This window comes from Corvus cornix, chromosome 1, assembly GCF_000738735.6.
Source record: "Corvus cornix cornix isolate S_Up_H32 chromosome 1, ASM73873v5, whole genome shotgun sequence".
NCBI lineage: Eukaryota > Metazoa > Chordata > Aves > Passeriformes > Corvidae > Corvus > Corvus cornix.
The window spans coordinates 104783999-104807184 of record NC_046332.1 but is presented as its reverse complement, the minus strand read 5'-3'; the positions used below and the strand labels follow the sequence as shown (position 1 = coordinate 104807184).

The window sequence follows — 23186 nt, the reverse complement described above, 5'->3', positions numbered from 1 at the left end:
AGGCCAGGCGGTGCCGCCGGGGATCCAGGGGTGGGCAGGGCGAGGGCTCCCAGCTGCGGGCGGCCCGGAGCCCGCTCTGTGCGCGGCGAGCCGCTGCTGTGGGAGGACTGTGTGGCTGGGACAGGCGCGGTCCCGCTCTGACAGCCCCGGCGAGCACCATGCTGCCCACCCGGTAAGGCGGCCCCCACGTCCTTCGGCCCGGGTGGGGAATGGCGGCCGGGGGAGACGGTGCCCCCGGCGGGGCCGGGTCCGAGCCCGGGCAGGGGAGGGGAGGCCGTGCCCCAACCCTCGCCCCGCAGCCGCGCCGCGCTCCGCCGTGAGGGGCTCGGGGCGCGGCCGGGGCGGGGCACCCCGATACCTGAGCAGCGCCGCGGGCAGCGCGGCTTTGGGCGCGGCGCCCGGGCCGCTCCGGGGCTGTGGGCGTGAGGGGGCCCTGCGGGGTGCGGTTGGAGCGGGAAGGCGTTTGCTGGCTGCGCCGTGACACACCGAGCCCAGAGGCTGCAGCAATCATAGAGGCGTTTCACCATCGTCATTCACGTCATTACTGGTGCATACGGAACTCTGATGCCTTCTGAGGTTTTTTTTTTGTTTTTTTTTGTTTTTTTGGGTTTTTTTTTGGTGTGGGTGTGTTCCCTTTTACTCTCTTAAGGCCTCCAGGGGTATCTGCAGACAGAGAAAGCTTGTGTGTACATGATACATATGTGGAGATGAAGTAGAGAGAGATGTGTAAATGGCCCTGCTTTTCTGTTGGTGCCTGAGGACTTGCCACCTTTCCTTTTTTGAGGTGAAACTCCAGTCCCAGAGGAAGAAAATTAAGGGACTAGCAATCTATATTCCTTGTCAGGATGATGCTGTGAACTAACAGAAGGGGTTTTACACACCCTCTGTGTGTTTTTGTGTTACCACAGTTAATGCTTGCCTGGAGGAGTAGTGCTGGCTAGTACCTGGTAGAACACTTGGTGAATTGTGGGTGGATTACATTCTCTGAAGGGTTTCATGGTTGTCCCTTCTTGCTTAATGGCTAAGAGGATTATATCCTGCACTTTAAGCTTTTTTGAGTTGCTGCAGTACTAAGCCATGGAGGAGAAGACCAGGCTTAGCTGAATGTGACTGCTTGTGAGACCTTGTGAAATCCTTGGGATATTCCTCCTTCTGCTGCTGTGTGAACCAGCCAAGTGCAGAAGTGTATGGTTTGGGTCATAGATGATTTCCTAGAGGCACATGGACCCGATCTGCGTTAAGGTGCTACAGGGCAGAAGCTGGTGTTGGGTCTAAATTGGTTGTCTCAGGGCATCAGTGAAACATTCTTCTTTCCTGCTTTTAGGTAAGAATAGGTGTTGGAATTTCAACTGTCTTGGAACTGTTGTACTGATTGTATCTAGTTCTAAAAATCAAGCTGAAAATGAGGACTGGTGTTTCTGAAGTCATCAGCATAATTCCAAATTAAGTCCTAAATTATTTCCATGGGATTATTTTTAATAACGCTAAATTCTTCTCCTCTGCCTATAGGTTGTGCATCATGAGGAAGCTTCCTTCTGTTCTGGCTAGGACACTCACTTCTGGGATCAGTGGCTCCCCAGGGCTTCCTGACATGTCTGAAGGTAAAGTAAATGGCTGTAATCCAGAAGATTTAATGATGTTACTAGGGAGTTTATTCTTCAGGTGGTGTCCCTTCATGTATTTATATGGTTTGGGTAATGAACATGCCCTTGTCTGTTAGCTCATGGTGTGTTTAGGAAGCAGCAGAAAATCACAGTTGTTTGGAAGTGAATGGCACAAATATGCATAATCATTGAAATTCACATTTAGAGGCTCCTGTGGTTCTTCAGCCTTGGAGGAGCTTGGTTCTTTTCTGGCAGGATAACTGCTGCTCTTGATAGAAAGTCAGTGTAGTACAGGCAGGTGCAATGAGACTGGAGAGAATGGCCAAGAAATGGGGAACTGAGTGGAATTAAAGTCTTACAGAACTTTTAATGTTTCAATCCTGTTAATTTTGTAAACTTGCAGAAATCTTTTAATCGGATCAGCAGCATTGCCTCGTGAAATTGCTCCTGTCAATAGAACTTTGTGTTGAAAGATTGTTTCAGTGCTCTAATAGTAATAAACCATAATGCTCCTGTTTCAGAAGCTTTAAAAAATGTTTTCTTGCATTCTAATCCCTTGTACTGAGAAAAGGGCAGGAGGAAGAAGGCTGGAACCAGGTACAAATAATTCCTTCATGGAATACTGCTTATTTCTGAGATCTTATTTTTTACTTTGTTCTCTAAACAGAAGTCACCAGTAGTTACTGGTCATCCAGTAAAACAGAAATGAGAGTTACTTGTTGTTAGAGAACTTATTTTCATTTTCAAATGGTAAGTTAGGAGGTCAAAGGAGAGAAGCAAGGATACAGAATGTCTCATACTTGCAACTTGCCCTACTTGTTTATTTGGATATTTGATAATGATACAACCTAGAAGACCAATAAAAATAGTGAAACAGTGAGGTCATTCTGGTACTCCAAGGGGTACTAATATTTTGTGGACTACAATAACTGTAAGCATTTGAGATTCTGTTTCAAAATGGTTAAAATTCAGAGTTTTGCTGATATGTAAACTATGTTCCTTCAATTTGGTATCCATGCTTTCACAAAACACCAAATACTTTTTCTTACTAGCTTTTCACATGCTTCCTTTTCACAACTTTGGGTTCCAGTTGTGAATGCCTTCACTTCTTCCATGGTTCTCCGAAAGGCTACACAAAACAGGACTTCGGAATTTTCCTCTGAAAAGCTCTCATCCCATTTCTTGAAAAGTGCTTCAGATACTCTAAAGTTAACAGTGTTTGTCAACAGTACATGGTAGCTCTAAGTTTGGAAAACTGCTTGGGATTACACTGCAAGCAGATACCACACAGAGTTAGTTGGTAGACAAGGAACTGGAAAGCTGGCTTGAAAGGAAAGGACAATCTGAGTTGAAACCAAGAAGACACTGACTGTAATTCAGGCAAGGATAGATTGCCTGCAGTTACTAAAATTAAGGAACGTGTGCCTAAATGGAACTGAAGAAGGTAGAATAGCCAAGTGACTCCTATTAGATGTAAAATGCATTGTTTCTTTTCATTGTAATCTAACCTGTGTTTTGTACTCCACAGGACAGTCACCCATTCATGTGAATAATGGTGTGTTGTGGTAATTTGTACATACTAAAATATTTGCTATAACACTAAACTTACTCAGCTACCGTTTTTCCTTACTTTTTGATGAAAAATGAAGTGCCATTATTATCCTCTGTTAACTTGCTTAAAGCCCCTTTCCCTTTGGTGAATGGCCCTGGTATTAATTGTGGCAGTGTTGTTGCATTAAATCTCTGTCAGCATACTCTGTCTGCAGTGCTGGATAATACGTTCCTCAGAGGCTTGTGGATACAAAATCTCTCATGGCAGCAGCTCCTGCAGTACTTGGCTTCATTTTAGGCATTTGAATCTGCATCTTTCACCTAAGTCCAGACCAAGCTCTGTACCAAAGCTGGTGGTCTCTCTGAACCTGGATGCAGCTGGGGAGGCACCAGCATAAGGGGCATGGATCTGACTGGTAGAGATAAATGCAGTGATCTTGTTCAGCTGCCCTCCTCGTGTCTTTTTCCACAGTGCAGATAAACTCAGAGCCTGCTGCTCTGGCATTGATGATCCATTGATCACAGTTTAGGAGATACTGTGAAATATGCAACATGATAATGATGGAGAAGTCCCATTTGCTATAACTGTTTTGCATATTTAGGATATTTTTCAAATAAGAGAAATAGCTTATAGATTTTCGTGCTTAATTTTCTTACTTAAATTTCTGTTGTTACTTAATTAAATTTCTAGTATCTAGAAGAGCAATATAGTCTTTGCAGGGAGAAAAAAAAGAGAAAAATTATATACTTATGAGCTGTAAAATGGACTAGATTTTGCTTGACAACATTTTAGAAACACTTCACACTTCGTCCCTTTCATTATTAAGATAAAAATTCTATGTGTTCTCAGCCTGAAAAATACTTATTTTTATACCTAAAATAGAAAGCAGATGTGTTAAATGGGATTAACAGCTTATATACATTTTTGCAGGTTTGGACCCGAGATTTTTTTTCAGAGCTTTTTACCTCTAGAGTTGAAAAGGAAGATGAACTTAGTGCAAACAAAGAGAAAGTGCTGTTTATTCCCCCTCCATCCCAGCACAGTCTGCACGCTGTTGAAAAATTGAGGTTTTGCGTTCTAGAAGCTATAACAGTGTTTCTGCTGACACTGTATTGATCAAATGCATGCTATGGTAGCTTCACAGCTGGAGTATGAGTAACAAGAAAGTAATCCCTATTCTGTAAGCAAGCCTGCTGCTTAAGGAAAAAGGAATCAGACCTTCCCTGTTTCCAAAATAAATCAACTCTCAAGATTTTCAATCAGGTTCTTTCACTGAATTTTTTTTTTGTTCTTAGAATTAGTTGTAGAAGTCTTCTAATTTCAAAACATGTGTTTAGCCTAATTTTGTAAAGAAACGAGGCCTAAGTAATCTATTTTATTTTGTCTCTGCCTGCCTATTTTCTTGTCCTCCTCTTCTTCCAGAACCTTTTGTTGTTTGATGTCAGCCAAAATAGATGAGCCACCAGTCTCCAAGAGAAACATATTTCCAGAAACTTTTTGAAAATTGGCTTCCAAATCAGAGGTTTGTTAGGGTGCCAGAGCTAGAGCTGGGGTCAGCCACAGAGCCTGCTGTTTGCTGTCTGTTGGTGAGTCACTGGGATCCATGTGCTGGCTGCCAGTCAATCCCTTGCCTGCCTCTGGCTCAGGCTGGTGCTTTTCTAGCAGGCAGGCAGAATAGAAATAGGCTGGGAGTGTAGGGACAGGGGCTGAGGGTGCTGCAGAAGAAGGAACAGGGAAGGGGAGGTTTGGGGTATAGCAGTGGTGGTGGTGTGGGGGACTTGGGCAGATGCTGATGTGACTGAGGAGGAGGGGAGCAGAGCTGAGTAGATCTGGCCTAGAGAGTGGAATGTGATTTAAATCCTAGGAATCAGCTAGACTCGCTCCAGGGTTTATAGGACAGCTTGCTGATCACTGTGAATACTCTGACCAGGCATTTAGCTTGAAAAACGACAAGCCTGATAAAGGATCAGCTTGTGACTCACCAGCAGCCTCTTTCAATTTCACCATGAAATTCTGGCTAATTTTTGGTTGCTCTTCCTTGATATATCCCTATTTTGTCCTAATATTTGAACTTCTTTGTATAAAAAAAAATCTTTGTAAATAAGCAAGGATACAACACAATACAATTCTATACAATTCTCAACTTCTATTCTGAGCTTGGGAATTGTTGCTACTTGTTTTCAGGTGTTTCCAAATAGCCAACATTCACATGCCTAACAGCCATGGGGTAATTTGGTAGATTTGGTGGGACCTTAGCACACTTAATAATCTCATCTGAGAAAGAGTAGAAAAGATGCTTATGCAGATTATTCTTGAAATTTAGGAGAAACCTGTGCAGAACTAGTATTAAGTCTGAGGGTACAAACAGGGCCAGAATAAATTTTATAGACCTGTCTTCAGTGTCTTAACACTGTGTTCTTTCAGACTGCTAAAAATTTGGGCTATGAAACGCTGCTCGCAAGAACCAGCCTGCTGATACTGCCTGCCTTTGTGGGTGGGATTATTTAACTGGTATTCTCCTCATTCCCTGTTTCCCAGCTGCACTGTTCCCTTTTAAGTTCTTTTATGACTTTCTGATTTGTGTTATCTCCACAGTTTGTGTTTAGGCTGTAATATTTTCACATCAAAATTCCCCAATGTAATCTTGATCCATGCCGTCTTTCAGCTGTTAATTAGCACTGGAGGTGACTGATTGCACTAACAAATACTCTTTGTTGACCATATGCAATAAGCTGTGGCATTATGTTACTCAACCCATTCCTGTGATATGCCTACTAACAGCAGCAGTGAATTTGGCCAAACTTTTGTTTCTGGGCTGCTATTTGCATGAATTTGCTTAATTTTCCTGTTCTGGGATGAGAATTGTGCCTTTAACACAACCTCATGTTTATCACTTGCAGAACTAAGCTTGATTTGCTTTGATTTTTTTTTTTCCAGTGCGGAGGAAATTGAGGGATATAGTGGGAGCATCTACCAACTGGAGGTACAGTGTGCATTACATATATTTGACTTCATTTGTGAAACCAAGGTGGAGCTCAGGGTTGTGGTAGTGGAAGTTACCGATAGTTAGCTTGCTGGCCAGGGAAGAAAAAGATCCCACTAAAAGGTAATTGGAACAAGGCTTCTGAATTGGTACTTTGTGGATCACAAACTTCTAAGATTTTTCTGGCAGAAACAAAATACCTCATCTTGGTGCTTACAAGATTGTCCCACTAGCTTTAAATCCAACGGGAGTTACGAGCTGTAGAGTCTGGCTGACAATGCTGTGTTGCTGTTACCTCTTGAGTTATCTCTAGGTGGATTGCCCATGTGGTGGATTTATCCTGCGCTGGATTCAGAGGCAGCTGAGCTTGCTCACTGTGTAGCAGGCTGCATTCCAAATGGCACCCATGTCACTTTGGAAAATTGTCAGCTTGGGATCAGAATCTCTTTAATCAGGAGCATTTTGAGCATTTCCTTTTTCTGCTCTAACTTAATTTTTGATTAATTGACATATACTTTAAATAATTGCTGGTTTGGCTTTATTCAAGTTACTTTCCTCCCCCTCCATTGCATTGAATAAGCCAGAGTTGACTGTAACACTCTACTGTTACAGTCTGGAAAAGTTGGTATAGCAGTCTGGAGGAATTATGTATTGCAGTTTGGTTGGTCCCATGTTTACTGTTAATTTTGGCTGTGTTTGCTGAGCTCTTCTTTCCCACTTTGTGCAGTGATAGGGAAATGAAGAGAGGCTTGCCTGGGTGGAGTGTCTGATGTGTCTAGGTCTTCTGACTCAGTTTATCTGAACACAGCTGTAGGCATGCTAACAAGAATGCCTGAATCTGGGAAGCTGATTTTTGCTTAGTAAGAGTAGTATCTAAGCATGAGGGGGCTTGAACTTTTCATCCAGTCAGCTAGAAAGGGCTCTAGAAATTGTTTATGAAAAAGCCTTTCCCACACCCCAGAACGGCTGAGGAGGAACGATGTCATATGGAAATACCATTTGAAAATTGAGATTTTAGAGTGCTCTGGTTAAGTCTGTTCTTCCATCTCTTTTTTTTTTTTTTTTTTAATCCCCACTGCTCCTGTCCTGGAGGGAGAGCAGACTGACGCCAGGATCACCACAGCAGTGTTTTTCTCAGATAGGTACTTCTCTTGTGCTGTACAAAATACAGCAGAAATGGTTTGCAGAGTACTGAATCCTTCAGCTACCATGAAGAAGTAATGCCAGGGAGACCACAGATGGGAGTGCTTGAGAATGACCGATTTAGTACAGAGAGATTTGGAGGACATGGATCATGTAGCCTTTGAGAGCCCACTTTAAAAATGGAGTAATAGAGTTGATACATGTGGAGAATGAACAGCTGGGGATTTAAGTGAGTTAGGCCACAGAATGACTGAAGGGGAAATATTTGAAAGAACAGCTTAGGGGTCCTGAAAAGGGAGCTAGGGAAGGACTGATGTACATATATCTGGAATGCTGGGAGAGAGGAGGGATGCATGTTGGAGGAACATCTTCAGCCATTAATTTTGCTAAAAGGAGACTTTGGTTTGTGGTGTCTCTTGTAAAAGCCAGTGGCATTTTGTACTCATTTGTTATTAAAAAGATATATCTTGCTTATGTGTTTATTCTGGTTTTGTACTTCAGTTGTAGTTAAAACTATTAATCTGTTCATTGTTAAATATAGTCTACATGGCATCGTGGCCATTTCAGAAAGATGTAAACATTTCTCAGAATGTTTAGGGCAGGTGTAAGTTAATACTTAGATGACTTATTGTTACTGTTAAACTAGTACTGCAGTGTGTAACAGTATTTGTCTGTTGACAAATGTTACTACATTGAGCCCAATACTTCTGCATATTCAAGAGCACATTCTGAAGTGGAAGTCAAGAAGAATTCTGCTGCTGACCTCAGAGGACCCAGGATGGAACTGGTGAAAACAGAATATAGTTGAATATAGTTATTGTTAGGTTTCTTTATAGACAAATTTCTGATTTACTTTCTGATTAATTTCTTTTTAAGCCTTTCACTGAAAGACCTTGGAAAAAACATTTTTAAAAAGCATGAAGATGCATCATCTTGGACATTGCATCTTTCTTTAGTCATCTAGTATATTCCATTTCTATGCAGTGGCATAACTTCAAATGTTAACCCTCTGGAGGAGGTTGTTATCTTTCTGTTTCCTCTGAACTCCGTAGTAGTCACATTACCCAGATGAGGTAAACCACATCTCATGTTTCAAACAAACAAATGAAACTAACAGAAGTTTTCTGCTTGACTTTCACTGTTTTTGATCATGGATTATTCATATTTCCCTGAAACTTGTTAAACAGAAAAGAGGGAATATAAATATGTTGAAGCTTGATTTTCGTAAGTAATACTCAAGCCAAGTAAGCTTTCATTTTAAATGGCTAATACCCAGAATTCACACAAAGTCAAAATTTAAGACAAAATTTCTTTTTGGTGAAAAGGTTTTCTGTTGTTTTCTTTCGTTCTTTTTTTTTTTTTTTTAATTGGTTTTGTTAAACACAGTGTCACTGAGATCTCAGCAATGCAGCATGCACAACTGAAGGAATGGCACACATCCAGAAATTTAACATTAAGTTTGGTTGCTTAGTGTTTCATGCATTCTCATGCTCTATGAAATGGATCCATAGTTTTGCATACTCTATGGCTTTATACCAGAGCTGTTGCATGTTTAACCCCTAGGTTTTTGATAGATGGGTATTGATTCTAGAGATGTTAGGAAATACTTGCATTATTCAGTCAGGTTGCACTTCTAAGGGGAGGGAACTTGGGTGGAACACATAAGGGAAAATATTGGGCAAGACTGTTACATCTTACAGATACCTGTGCAAGGAATCCATTTGGTAGATTGGAAAGAAGTGACAATAAGTTGGCCCCTTCTCCATTGTGAGAGTTGCAATCCCTCTGACTTGGTGGTGCCAGAAAAGCAACTCTGAAGGAATAGTTCTCCCTTTTCTGTGTTGTTTCTTTCTGTAACTTTCCTGTATAATTTTAAGATGTCTGGGTGGGAAGAGAGAAAGAGAAGTAGGTTAGTTTTCTTTGTCTTTTAGCTTGCTGTTAGAACTGATGCTGCAGAGGGGGAGCTCACCTGTGGATGGTGGCAAGTCTTAGCAGATTAGTTCTCTTGTTGTTAGTGTTAGCCAACACTGTACATCTACTTTACTTCTTGGGAGAGATTGTAAATTGATGGTCAGTCCTTTAAAATTGGCAGTGTGAGATGATTTGTGATACTGTAGCTATGGAAGACATGAATATGCACCAAACCTCATCGTTTTAGTTACGTCTGATCTGTTTTTTTCAAGGGGAACCATTTTGGTAGCATTCAGAATTAGATGCATTTTGTTAATCTCATTAGTGTGAAGTGTGTGCTTACCACTTGTGTACTAACTATTTCAAAGATTTCTGCAGTAGTCTTGCTTAGCACCTCTCATTTTGTGCGTTTCACTTTTTATTCAAGGCACGCTCACTGTGTCTTGCTATTTCTGCTACATTTTGGTTGTAACTTTGACAATCACCAATGTGGCATCTTTTAGCTAGGGCTGTGGTTCTGTTGTTGTACTTCAGAATAATGGTTTTTTTCTTACCAGGGATCATGTGCAAGCAATGCAAGAAAGAAAAGCTCTTCATACTTTACTGGCAAAACGGCAGGAAGATCTCCCTCCTAGGAGAATGAAGGATAGCTACTTGGAAGTTATTCTACCTCTAGGAAGTCAGCCTGAAATAAGAGAAAAGTACCTGAATGTACAGAACAGTGTAAGGTAACAAAGCAACCATGTTACACGTACAGGAAACTGTTAACTTCTGTTTGCCATGTGAGTAGATATTTAATTGTCAAACCCCTATATTGCAGGTTTGGAAGGATACTTGAAGATCTTGACAGTTTAGGAGGTATGTACCTATGCCCTTGTAAAGGCTGCACAAAGTGAATTTGACTACTGCTGAGCACTGTTTGGTGTGGCACAGTATGACCTTGGAGGGAAAGCCGTAATTGTGCTATTGCAGAAGGGAAAGAAAAAAAGAAGACACTGGTACTGAAAGAGAAGGAAGGATGATAAAGAACAGGTGGAAGCAAAATTGTTCAGCTTCCTACCTCTGTCAGATTTTTAAAGGACCAGCTACAAAAGTAATTTACTGAAAAGTGATTCTACATTATGAATTTCCATTGAATGTGAACTTAGAGAAAATTTGTTGAGTGCATCTTGAAAATGAAAACTTTCGATTTTTTTTTAATCTTGAAAAAAAACCTCAACAAAAACTGACACAAGCCCCAACAGATAATAAGATGCAAATATTTTAATCATCCCTTTGGGGACAAGAGAGTATAATCTGAAAATAATGTAATGTATCCACTGAGAACAAATTAAAAACAATTGGTGTATATTCTTGGGTTCTGCAAATTGTTGTTAAGGGTAAAACCAACTCAGTTGTTTCATGAGTTAACTTTCTTAATTTTTTTCTCCTTTTATTTATTTGTGATCTTGAAAAGTTCAAGATCTTTGACTTCTGTATTACAAGTGTGAGGTTGTTAATAGAGCTGGGGGATGCTTTTATTTTAAAACATCACCAGGTGATTTCCTCCTTCATCCAAGTTCTGTAGCTGGTTGGGAGCTTTTTGATGGAGGTTTTTGACAAGGAATTAAGTGCTTATTAAGGGAAAGTTGTGAATAAAACAGTTTTTTTCTGTTCCTTCTGAAAGTCCAGATGGACAAAATTGAGGAAGGCAGAGAAGGAAATGAATGCATGTCTATTGAGGATAGACAAAATAGCTGCATGACTGATATTTCTTCCTGGGAGGCGGAAGATACTGGCTTCAGTATCTGTCCTGAATTAGAAAAGGAGACATCAAACTATTGGCTACCCTCCATTGTTAAGATGACATGAGCCTGTTTTTCATTCTGTACCTTGTTTATTTTGCCCAGAAATCTGTGAAGATCTTACTTTTTTCCTGTGAAAGCACAGAATCTCTTTGCCTTGTTTGCAGTCATACTGGGCTCCAGTCAGTTCCACTGGGAATGTATTGTTTTGGGTTAATCAAGATTCTGTCCCAATTAGACAATATTGGGCGTAGTCATAATGATGTAAGTTGATAAGCTTAACAGGTTTTAGAATTGTGACTTCAGTAAACATAGGGAAAAAGCATCTTAGATTACTTGGAAGGATAGAGATCTTCCAGAACACAGAATATTCTGGTTTGGAAGGGACCCACAAAGATCATCAAGTCCAACTCTGAAGTGAATGGCCCATACGGGGATTCTTTCTCTCTTATCTCACTAAGTAGAAGACAGATACTTTTGAAAATGAAAATCTGTGTTGAGTGAAAATTACATGGGCACTAGGAAAAAATATATCTTTGCAGCCTTGAATTACTCCAAGGAGTCTGTTTACTTGGATGTGCTCTTATGAGCAAACCTAATTAGTTTAAGTATGGTTTAGCTAGTAGTAATTGCAATGTGATAAATACCTCTGACTATGTTTTCATGCCTATAAGGCACAGTTTATTTAATCTCCACCTCTTGAAAGGAATCAGTATTTAAAAAGTCCTCAGATAGCATATATCTTTGGACAGCCTTCATGAAATCAAAATAGAACGTAGGCAGAGTCTGAGACAGGGAGCTGCAGAGGTAGAGCGAAGAGATTGTGGGATTGAAAGTCAAGTGATGAGCTGGTTTCAAATGCTTAGTTAAATTTATCTTTGTAGTAAGTAAATATGCATAAAACTGAGACATCTGCTGCTGTTTTCTTTATAACAATCCCATGTGTTACATACATGAAAATGTGGAAGGTGTGCTCTCCTGTAGTAGGATACTTTAGTTTGTGTTTTCCAGGTACCTCTTACGCTTTGCAAAGATGACTTTGATCTGTTCCACTTATGTTTTTATTAAAGAGCTGACTCCATTTTTGGTCTCTTCACAGTTCTTATTTGCTACACTCACACCAAGCAGGAAATGCAGCCAAGGTCTCCTTTATCCATAGTCACAGCTCTGGTGGATAAAATCAGTAAGTGGCAATTTAGTAAATAAAAATAGTTGAATCTGCTTGTCTTACTCTTTCACCAGCTACTGCCTTCCCATGGTTGTTATTGAGGATACCTTCTTCACTCCTGTTTTGTTCACTTCATCTTATTTTAGCTTTGAAGTTTTGTGGCTTTTGTTGACAGGAGATGGGAAGGGGGTTTTGTAGATGCTTTTCAGCATTCATATGTCACTTCCCTTCAAAATACGACTTCCATGGTTCCTGCACTTTTGTGCTTAGTTTTATTTTGGCATGCAGGTTCCTAGCTTCATTATTGCACTGTGTTTATCCTGGTGGATCTTGCCTGTGTTGCCTGTTCTGCTGAGCACTTCCTTGAGTCTGCTGTCCACCTGTGTGCCTGCTTCCTACTCCCGTTCTGGCTTCAGAAGTCTGCAGGGGCAGAAACTGCAGACAAGCAGTGTGGTCCCTTGCAACAACTGTCTTTTCTGGGTTGTCTTTGTGTGTGTTGCCACTTTCAGATCACATAAAGGTCCTAGAGAATCTGGCCATTCTAGGACAGTTGTGAGTGATCTGTCTCCAGTAACCCCTAATGTTTGTCTTGTAGATTTGTGCCAGAAGATTATACATCCGGATTGTGACATCAAATTCACAGGCAATGTTTCTTGGGTTGGGAAGACCTCTATGGAAGTGAAGATGCACATGCTGCAGGTTGGTTCTTGTGACCTCTCTCCATCTTACGACAGGCATGACGTGCTTCAGGGGGAATTTACAAGAGCATATAGTGACAGGACAAGGGGGGAGTGGCTTCAGACTGAGAGAATGGGTTTAGATGAGATTGTGGGAAGAAATTATTTGCTGTGAGGACGGTGAGGTACGGGAGCAGGTTGCCCAGAGAAGCAGAGATGCCCCATCCCTGGAAGTGTTCAAGGCTGGGTTGGAAGAGGCTTTGAACCACCTGATCTTGGAAGGTGTCCCTGCCCATGGCAGGGGTGTTTGAACTGGATGTCTTTAAGCTTCCTTCTAACACAAATCATGCTGTGATTCTATGATTCTGTGATAATTCAGGTAAATGGGTAAATTTTTTTTATTCAGTTGCTCTCCTGAAGTAAAGTCTCTGATGTAGAAGATAATGTTACACCTTTTTTGTCTGAACTCCTTACAGTGCTGGCCTTAGTGGCAATTTGGTATTAAAAAAAATGCTATGGCATTTCTCACAGTAAAGGTTAAGCAGGTCCTTTTACAGTGCCTATGTTGATTTCCTCCCCTCGCAGCTCAAAGTTTTTAACAACCTGGAAAATGTTTACATTGTAGAATTTCTGAAAGGAAAGTTTTAACTATTTCCTTTTCTTTGACCTATTGCAAGAGGTGTTGGAAGGAATGACAGAATGTGAAAGTCGGCAGAATTAACAGTGTGATTGAATAGTTCATGTCAACTAAACAGTTTGCTAAGCACATTTACAATTTTAGAGTTCAGTAATATATTTTTCCTGTCTCTTTTAGCTACATGATGGTGATTACAGCCCTGTGTTAGATGCAACCTTTGTCATGGTGGCCCGGGACCCAGAGAATACACGGTAATTTGTAGGACAGGGAAAGTTTCCTAACTTCTGCTGTACTGAAAGTGGCAAACATGGCAGCTTGCTCTGTATGGGTAGGAGTCATATAATGTAGGTCATCAATAAACCACATAGTTGATGCTTTCTGCTGGCAAGTGTTAACTTTCCTGTGACAAGCTTCAGACTTGATTTTAGCAGTCATGATACCAGGAATTGCTGATAGTCTTGGGATCTGACCCTTTTTTTTAACAGATTTTTCTCTGTGTTTGAGTGACTGGTCCGAATGAACACAGAAGTGAATGAGAAGAAGTGAACGAGTCTGCCAGAAACCCACCTGCATTCTAGTAGTTAATGATTGAGTTTCAGTGGTTAAGTAGACTTTGAGTGAACAATACCATTAATTCCCTAATAGACAATAGGTGTCATCAGTATAACTCAGGTTAAAACTTGCTTGTGTAACTAAGATGGAACTGGTAAGTATTACGCAGAACTTAAAAAACCCCCAGACACTTATTTTGTTACTTTTCTGGTTTTACTTTCTCTATAATTCCTTGGTCATTAGAATAAAAGGCTGCTCAGTTGCAGTTTAGATTTATGACTCCAGCATCAGAAAAATTGGCTGTAATTCTTATCTCTTTCCTGTATAGTCTGCCAAAGTAATAAACAATTCTCTGTTTCTAATTGGTTTAAATAATTGCTTGTACTTACCAAAGAAGGTTGTGTTTAATGAAGGGGTTTTACATGATAGAATTATGCAGTCCTGATAAATTAGAAGTAGTTTCTAGGTTGGTTTTCTTCAGATTTTTTTCTAGAACCAGTGAACATACTGTACATTAAGAAATCCAATTATATTATGGTTCCCATTTTAAAGACTAATTTTTTGAAATAATTACATCAAATTTGATTAATTCTTCACTAGCTGATTGACTGAGGACAAGCCTACGTGGACTTGTGCAGATAGGTGCCAACTCCAGTGGCTGTTGTACAAACTAGGTGGCCACTGACCGGCTGTGTTTTGGAAGCATTCTGTCCATATAAGAAGGGTATTTATGTGGGGTCAAAACTCTTCAGAGAGGTACGGGATATGTTCGGTTGGCTGTAGCCCCACAGAAACATGGTTGTGTGGCTTTGGGATCACAGCAAACTTGCATCTCAGCAGCTTGGAGCTTGGTCAGGAGATCTGATGTAGATGTGTGCTGAGCTGAGGAGAGGGGACATGAGCTCTGTGATGGAGAAGGAGCTGGTGGGTCTCCAAAACCCAGAGGTTTAGCAAACCAGGAAAGAGCAGCTTGTTCTAAGAGAAAAGATCCTCTCTGCCTGTTGTTGGCAGCCCAAGTAAAGGCCTGGAGTAGAAATGAGTTGTTCAGCAGGTCTGTATGTGTGTGCATGTGTGTATATGTACATATATGTATGTTGTTCTCAGCATTTGTATAAATATCGAAAGTAGAAAAATAATAATTAGAAATTAAGGGGAAAAATTACTCTCGAAAATAAGCATTTGTCTTTACTTGTGAAGATAATGTTATATAATTAGGTTAAAGTAAACTTACTCGTGCAGTAAAACAAACAGAAATTTGTGCTCAAGGCACGTCATAATCTTCTTTGATAAGTGGTGCACGTGGTAAACAGCTTTTGGCTGTAGATAAGGCTGTCAAGGGAACACGTAGATTATAAAAACACTTGCTAGCTACGGCACCGTGCTCCTTCTATTCCAGGAGGAGTGGTACCAATCAAGTTTTGGTTTAGACTATCGTAAATCATCATGTTTTCATTTGCTGAGTTTCAGAACAGCTTTCTTCTTGAACAGTCTTCATTGTAATTTATGGGTACAATTTTAGCTTCTTAAGAACCATGGATGTGTCACTTTCTCTTTCCTGATTGCACTAGGTAGTGGTTGGATCACTTAGCTGCCTGTTCAGAATTAAAGCTAATGTGATACTCTGTTGGCAGCCATGTTTATTTCTATCATATAACCTGAAGTATGTCATTCATCTTGTTCTGTGTATGTGAGTAAAAATGGAAGACTGTTATAATGTATTTACAGGAGAAATTCTTGTGAAGTTGGTAACTTAAAAAAAACTTCCTGTCCGTAGGCCAGCGTTTGTTAATCCACTCATTCCTGAGAGCCCTGAGGAGGAAGAAATCTTCAAGCAAGGGGAATGTATGTTGTATTTCCTGGTAGTATGCACATCTGCCTCAGTTGCAACTTAATAGCTGGGAGGAAGTAAAGTTCTTGTACCATTGGCAAAACCTGAAGCTGATTGTTCTGTAGGGTTTCTTGTTAGATATGTTCTGTATTTGAGGGGAGTACTCAAGTTTTCTGTAGGAACAGTGTGTGGGTGTCATAAAATACATATAGAAGTTTTTCATCACATTCCCGAGGTACTACTGAATTTCTGCTTTATTTTTATTTCAATGCAGTCAATTCTAAAAGCCAAATTTCTGTTTGGATCTATAGGACCATGAAGTTACAGGATTTAAGTTGCAGGGGGAAAAGGAAAAATGGAAAGACAGCTGATTCGAGGTTAAAATCTTGAGAGCCATTATTTGTATTTTCTTTGAACTCTAATACTATGGGTTTTTTTTAATATTCAGTGAACAAGATGAGGAGGATTGATTTCAGCACTGCTTCCTTACTGAAAATGGCTCCCACTGCAGAAGAAAGAAACATTGTCCATGATATATTCCTTAATACATTGGACACAAGGCAAGAAGGGGAGGGGTGAAGGAGAACTGTCATGTTATCAAAGAGAAAAGTGCCTTTTGAGTGGGTGCTCATAAGAGGGTAGTCTGGAATAAATGCACACTTAAATTCTGTGGCAGTTTATTTGAAATGCAGGTACAAACTTTATTGTGACATATGCAGTTCTTAGAAGATTCTTCTGTTGTTCTAAACAAGCTGTTAGGAATAATTTTGAGGAAAAAGGTTAATGATGTTTGACCAAATAAGAGAATGGAATGGTCATGACTTGCACAATCAGTTTTCTGCCATGATACCTAATTAAAAAACCTGTGAGGGCAGGAACTGGCCACCTTTTGACCAAATAACCTTGCAGTGTGTTTTAAATACAACACCTGACAACATTATTTGAGGGAGTTGTTAGCATATTTTTCTTATACTTGTGATTGGTGTGAAGTCATCTGATGCCAACAGTGATAGAACAACGTCTAATTACATTAGTGCAATGTTGTATTTGTGATAATTTATAATTTTAACTTATTAGCCTATACAGTTGTTAATTTAAGTCTGTTTACCAGAGGCAGACATGCTTTCCCTTAAAATTAGCAGTTGTACTTTGTATGCATTCCATCTGGGTTTGAAAACTTCAAAAACTGTCTGCATGTTTGATGTTGAATTATTCTATTAGCTCACTGTGTGCTTTTATTTCCTATTATGACAAAAAACAGAGCAAAGCTTTTCTGACAAAGTGAGCACTTTGTGATTGTGATTCATCTTTTCTTTCATGTACCTTTCTCAAGCCTCTTCATTCACATAAACTTGAACATTAGCAGAAGTTTTTGAAATATCAGGAGCATAGGTTTATTGCAGTAACAAATCAAAGGACAGCTTTAGATAAGGCTTCAAGGTCAGCTGGAACAGTGTTTAGTGATACCATTTCTGTTTTGGGTTTTATTATGGTCTTCTATGATTTTGTGGGTTTTTTTTTTAGTGTGTGTCTGCATTTGCTATTTATGCTTTTTTGGCTTGCTGAATTCTGCTAATTCTGTGGACTGTAAAGTTTATTGTCTCTTCCAAAGGACAGTGAGTTTCAAGAGTCGTAAATTACCACCCAATTCAGTGTGGATGGAAGATGCAAAGCTAAAAGCCCTGCAGATTTGCCATCCTGAGGTATTTTGAGAAATATTAATGAATTACAGAAAGTTACTTGAGAAGTAACTTTGAGAGGGAATTTTTACAAGGATAGTGACAGGACAAGGGGTAATGGCTTTAAACTGAAAGGGAAGAGGTTTAGAATAGGTATTAGGAAGAAGTTTTTTACTGTGATTGTGGTAAGGCTCTGGAACAGGTTGCCCTGAGAATTTGTGGGTGCCCCATCCCTGGAAACGTTCAGACTGAGTGGGGCTCTTAGCAACCTGGTCTAGTGCAAGGTGTCCCTGCTCATGGCAGGGAGGTTGGAATGAGGTATCTTTAAGATCCCTTCCAACCCAATCCATTCTGTGACTCTATGAATTTTCATGTAAGATGAGTCAAACCATTATTTTACTTGGCTTCTGCAGTCCTTGCAATGTATTTAGAGCCTAGTTTCTTTCACCAGTTTTTTGTTTGTATGGATTACCACTGCAAAATGGATGATTTTTAATGACCTTGTTTTTTTACCAGACTGTCCATTCTGTGTAAAGAAATTCCTTTGCAAAGTGTTTGCAAAACATTTGGCCTTTGGTTGCTGATACAGTTTTGAGTTGTTACCTTTGCTGTCAGATTAGTCGGATAATGGAGCTCCTATTAAGTAAAGTTGCCTTGGGCATTTTCAATTTTACATACGTATTTCAGTAGTGCTTTTTATATATTCAGGTGTTGGGACTTCTGTTAAATACTGTGGAGTGCAGACTTCAACATAAGGCTTTGAAAAGAATTTGATATTTGTTTCTATGTACAGGAACGGAACATCTTCAATAGGATCTTTGGGGGTTTTCTCATGAGAAAGGCATTTGAACTGGGATGGGCAACTGCTTGCAGCTATGGGTGAGTTGTAGATCTGCAATGTTTATATAATCCAGAGCATTGTGCACATACACAGAGCTTGGGAACCCAAGCTAACCAACCTAATGACAATCTGAGCTGAAAAAACTTAGGTGTCTGGTAGAATCATGCACTATTAGTGCACAGTGCTGCTCTACTTGGAACATCTGTCATGTTTACAAAGAGATTGGCACCTTGCTCCTTGAAGTTTGAGTTTTAAGCGTTACTTGTCAAGATAGAAAATACATTGATTTTTCTGTTGTCTTTTCTCTTACCAAGCTATTGAGATGGACTTTTTAACCATATAACATATTCACTCTATCAAATAAATATTACATCTTTGCATTCAGTACACAAGAGGAATGGGTTCTGAACTTCTAGTAACTGCTTGAGCTTAGGAAGTGTGACTGAAGTCATCACCCAGCAAAGGTCTATATGTAAGTTAATATGCATAGTAAAGTTCAGTGGTTTGTGTCAGTCCTTGAAAAACTGAGGCCTGAGCAATGATGGCATGAAGATTGTCTAGCAAGTGTAAGTCATAAAATACAATAATGGTGCAATAATGTGTCCTTAGTGTGTACTTCATTGGTGTGAGAGATTTCCTCCAGTGATGACATAACTCCTTAACACTTCCTGTAGCGTCTGTTTAAGGAAGAGATTTATTCTCTAGTAACCCTTCATTAAAATGCTGACAAGTAGATATTTTAAATGCCTTCAAACATGCTTTTTATTCTTAAACATAAATTTCTTGTTTGCTTCCTCAGGGGTTCCAGACCCTTTATCGTATCTGTTGATGATATCATGTTTCAGAAGCCAGTTGAAGTTGGATCCTTATTACTGCTTTCTGGACAGGTAGGAATTGATTTCCTTTTGAAAAGGAGCAAACCTTGCCTTTGCTGTCGCCAGTGTTAGTCACTGATAATGAACTGTGTTATGAGAGTGTGTGACTTTCCTTGTTAAACGCTATAATGAAGTCTGTTACAGTTTTCAGCACTGGTGGTAAATTACAAGCTGTAACTCTCGTTTTAACTGTGTAGGTCTGTTATACAGAAAACAACTACATCCAGGTTCGAGTACACAGTGAAGTTTACAATGCAAATACCAGGGAGCACCATACTACCAATATTTTCCATTTTACATTTATATCAGAAAATGAGGTCCCACAAGTTGTACCTAAGACATATGGAGGCAAGTATCCCATTAGTATGTTGTCATCATAATTCTGTAAAAAAGATGGATTTCTTTCTCTTGGAACACTGGTCATTTTAATAGACGAACTGTTGGCATTTGAGTAATTTAACAGGATTTCATGGCAAACCACGTACATTTTATGCTTTGATGACAGTGTGGATTGCTTCTTATTTTTGCCAATCTGTGTAGTTGTAGTTGCCCACTATTGATACTAAGTTCCTAATGTGGTTCTCTCTTTTGTCCGCTTTATTTCAGAGTCCATGTTGTATTTAGATGGGAAGCGACACTTTACTGCAGTCATGAAAGAAATCTGACAGGCACTGGGTGCTGCCTCAGCAGTGTAGCAGCATGCTGTCTTGGCAAAAGCTGTCACCAGAGGTGGCTAATGGAGAGGTGCTTGTAATACTCAAAGAAAAGCCCCACAACCACCCCAAACCAAACAACCCCCAAACCAACCAAACCCAAGCTCCGCACCAAACCCTGCTGTTTTAGTATTCTTTATGTATTTGCGTATATTTAGATTTTTTTTATTCTTTACTATTAGAATTTGTTGAAATCTTTTACATGCCAGTGCTAGGAAAAGAGGCTGAAAAAATACAGTCTTAGGCTTTGGGTAGACTCTCTTTGTCCGCTTTGAGAGATCTCATTACAACCTTTGCTGTCTTGTCACCATCTGCTGCCTTTCCCTTAGTAGCTCTCCTTTGTGGTTCCCTGATAAGGGATAGAAGTTCTGTCAGAAAAAGGTGTGCAATAAGTAGATAAACACAAGTGAAACAATTTGACCTACATTCTTGTGTAAATTAGGTTAAGGGTCATAATTCTTTTTTTGCAAGGACACATGCATCTAAGCAGCAGCAGAGGCTCAGAAGTTACTAGTGTGTGCACAGTGGAAAGCAGGTGTTTCCCATCAGTGTGGATTTTACAAGGTTATTGCAGCTTCTGTTTGGATGGTTTCATGTTCCCTTGGGAGGAAACTGATTTTTGCAATGAAAGGAGGCGGCCAGATGGTATTTTCTGGTGTTCTGTTTGTGTCCTTGCCAGCCTCTTCTAAGTTTTTTTGTTTTTTGTTTTAATATATAACTCTGAGTTCCTTAGTGAATTACTTCTCATGGCCTGGGCACTAGAGGTCTGATTGTTGAGACTGGGTGGGACTGGGAAATAGCATTGTAGAACAGAACATTTTGGTTTACTAAGGATTGGGAACAAAAAAGGTAAAATGCTGCCCAAATGGTTATGGTGATGTTTGGTGCTGCAATTAGGGGTCCTGAGAATCTGTGTTGAGCAACTCCCAAGTCAGCTGCTGAATGATGGGAGGATCTTTATCCCACTGAGGGGTGGTACAGCTAGAGGACAGTCTCCTCCTCAGCTGGATTATTTATCTGTACTCTTAGTGGACTGTAGTGCAGTATGAGTACTGCACAACTCTGAAGGTTGTCAAGTTTACCTGTGAAGGTCAGAGTACTTCCCCACCATAGAGGGGACACCACGGTGGACATAATTATGGCAAATAAATAACAGGAACAGAGTACTTGATACTGAAACACTTCTGATGTAATGGAGAAAGTTTTAATAATCTCCAATTTCTTGAAACCAGGAAGCTGAGTGGATGGGAGGCATCAGCTTTTAGTAGTGAGTATGTCACAAGCACAAACGTGGATCTCTGGTACCTTCATGTCAAGATTGATGTCCTAACTGATCAGGACAGCCAAAGAGGAGTTGGGCTCAGTGGTTAAATGGATGAAATGTCATGTCTTACAATACACAAGAACAGATTCTGGCTTCCATGTGAGGTTTAAAGTCTTTTGAAAAGAGAATGCAGCAAATAGGAATTGTGTGAATCAGGACAGATGCATGAAGCAGGTTGGTAAAATAAAGCAGCATGTTGAGCTTTTATTTGTGAGTAAGAAAGCCTGAGACAGTCACAATTAGGACCAGTTTCCTTTGGTGCTAGGATGGCATGAGGTTCATGACTCCTAACAGCTCTTTGCTGTTCCTGTGAGGAATTGTAATTGACAACTGTAATAATCGGCATGTTACACATCAGCCTTTCCTTCCTAAGATTCAGCTGCTGTTAATGGATGAGTTAGATGGCTTTCCAGAGGAGGCACAGGGGTGTGGCCTGATCCAGAACAGATTCATGCATTATTGCCCTGATAGTAAACTCTTGGTTCCTTCCATAGAGTTTCTCTCTTCAGCCACACTCCAGTGCTGACTCAGCTCTATGTTAAAATCTTGATGTTAACATCTATGATGTTAAAATATTTTTCTTTAATTGTTGTGATGCTGTGGAGATAACATTGTATTTCCTGGGGTTTTTCCTTTTTAAAACTGACTCTATTAGACTGACCACACAAATAAAGAACTGAAATTCTATCTGAGCTTCTTCCCCCTCCCTGCAGGGATCAGTGGTGACTGTTAAAAAATAAATAGGAAGGCAGGAAATGAAAGGATCTATTTCAGAACTATGTATTACTCCTGCAGGTTTTTATCACTGACCCAGTGGTCCTACCTGGATCGCTCTTTTTTTAACACTTGTAAGTTAAGGGGATATCAAGTTTGTCCTCTACTGACTTTTCAGCTGCATTTAAAGATGAATTTATCATAATTTCTAAATTCAGCCTTTGGGAAATGGTTGTAGAGGAGAAGAAGAGGTAATAGACTATGGAAGAAGGTGTGACATCAGAACCTCTGGACACAGTGAAGAAAATGAATGCCACAAATGAAGATGCCTAGAAAAATTGATGTGTTCTCAAAGGTCATGATAATCATATAGCACAATGACAGTAGTTACAGAATGTATGTACAGACATGCAGAATGTGTTTGTGTGTGTATATACACATATGTAAAAGATATATGCTTTTCTGTTTATTGCTATGTATATGTACTCATGCATTTTCTACTCTGAGAAGCTGTCACCCTCTCTGGTGACAGGCTACATGTGTTCAGAGGTATGCATGCTGCTTTGTGCCTTTGTGTGTGTGAGAAAAATGTTCTCAGATCTCACATTTAGAATTAAAATATTTCAAGATAGTAATTTATGTTTGGTTTATGTTGCAACTTACATACAACCTGTCACTGCTGTAGGTGACTAACCATTACCACAGAAGCCTAAAGGAATTGCTAGAAAATATTTTTATTTATAGTAAACTTATCTGTAGAATTAATTTACTGTGGCTCTGTAGCAGGAAGCAAATGTCTGTGCCCATCATGTCTTGGAATACAGTGAGGAGGAGCAGGATTGCCTCCCCTTGCCCTCTCACTTAATAGTGATATAAAAGGAGATTTCTGTGGGACTGGCTGAATTAAGTGCTCAAAGGAGTGCTTTGTTTCAAATGCTTTAATTTTTCAGTGGTTAAAAAAATAGTAAAATTACTTACTTAAACTTCATGTAACAGCTTCTAGTAGCCCTTTTTCAAATACAGACCATTCCTTTGCAGCTATATTCTGGGGTTCAGCACTCTGGGAAGAAGTCTGCAGGAGCTGGTGCAACGTGGGCCACTGAGCAACAGTTCTAGTTCAGAAACCTGCTCTAAGCTCACTGCATGGTCAACGGGTTTTACTGCACGTCCAGTCCAACCTTTGTCTGGTGACACTGGTTTG

General features: G+C 40.0%; 1 protein-coding gene across 7 annotated transcripts; it reads left to right on the top strand.

Moving 5' to 3' along the window:
• ACOT9 (acyl-CoA thioesterase 9) lies at nt 1–22973 on the top strand. 7 transcript variants are annotated; one of them, XM_039551587.1, is made up of 16 exons: nt 1–172; nt 1510–1601; nt 3133–3159; nt 6094–6139; nt 9751–9921; nt 10014–10051; nt 12077–12160; nt 12741–12844; nt 13637–13710; nt 15786–15853; nt 16288–16399; nt 17452–17542; nt 18312–18397; nt 19159–19246; nt 19432–19582; nt 19841–22973. In XM_039551587.1, the coding sequence occupies exons 1-16, from the start codon at nt 159–161 to the stop codon at nt 19897–19899; spliced, it is 1305 nt and encodes a 434-aa protein (XP_039407521.1). In that variant the 5' UTR covers nt 1–158; the 3' UTR covers nt 19900–22973. The 7 variants fall into 7 exon arrangements, with proteins under 7 accessions (XP_039407521.1, XP_039407540.1, XP_010392803.1 ...); XM_010394501.4 differs by lacking the exon at nt 1–172 and adding an exon at nt 442–547; XM_010394500.4 differs by lacking the exon at nt 1–172 and adding an exon at nt 442–576.
• Nucleotides 22974–23186: the final 213 nt, after the last annotated feature.

Coding starts and splice junctions, on each gene's coding strand:
- ACOT9 (XM_039551587.1), top strand. Junction 1,602..3,132: donor GCTTCCTGACATGTCTGAAG/GTAAAGTAAATG, acceptor TGTACTCCACAG/GACAGTCACCCATTCATGTG. Junction 18,398..19,158: donor GCAACTGCTTGCAGCTATGG/GTGAGTTGTAGA, acceptor TTGCTTCCTCAG/GGGTTCCAGACCCTTTATCG.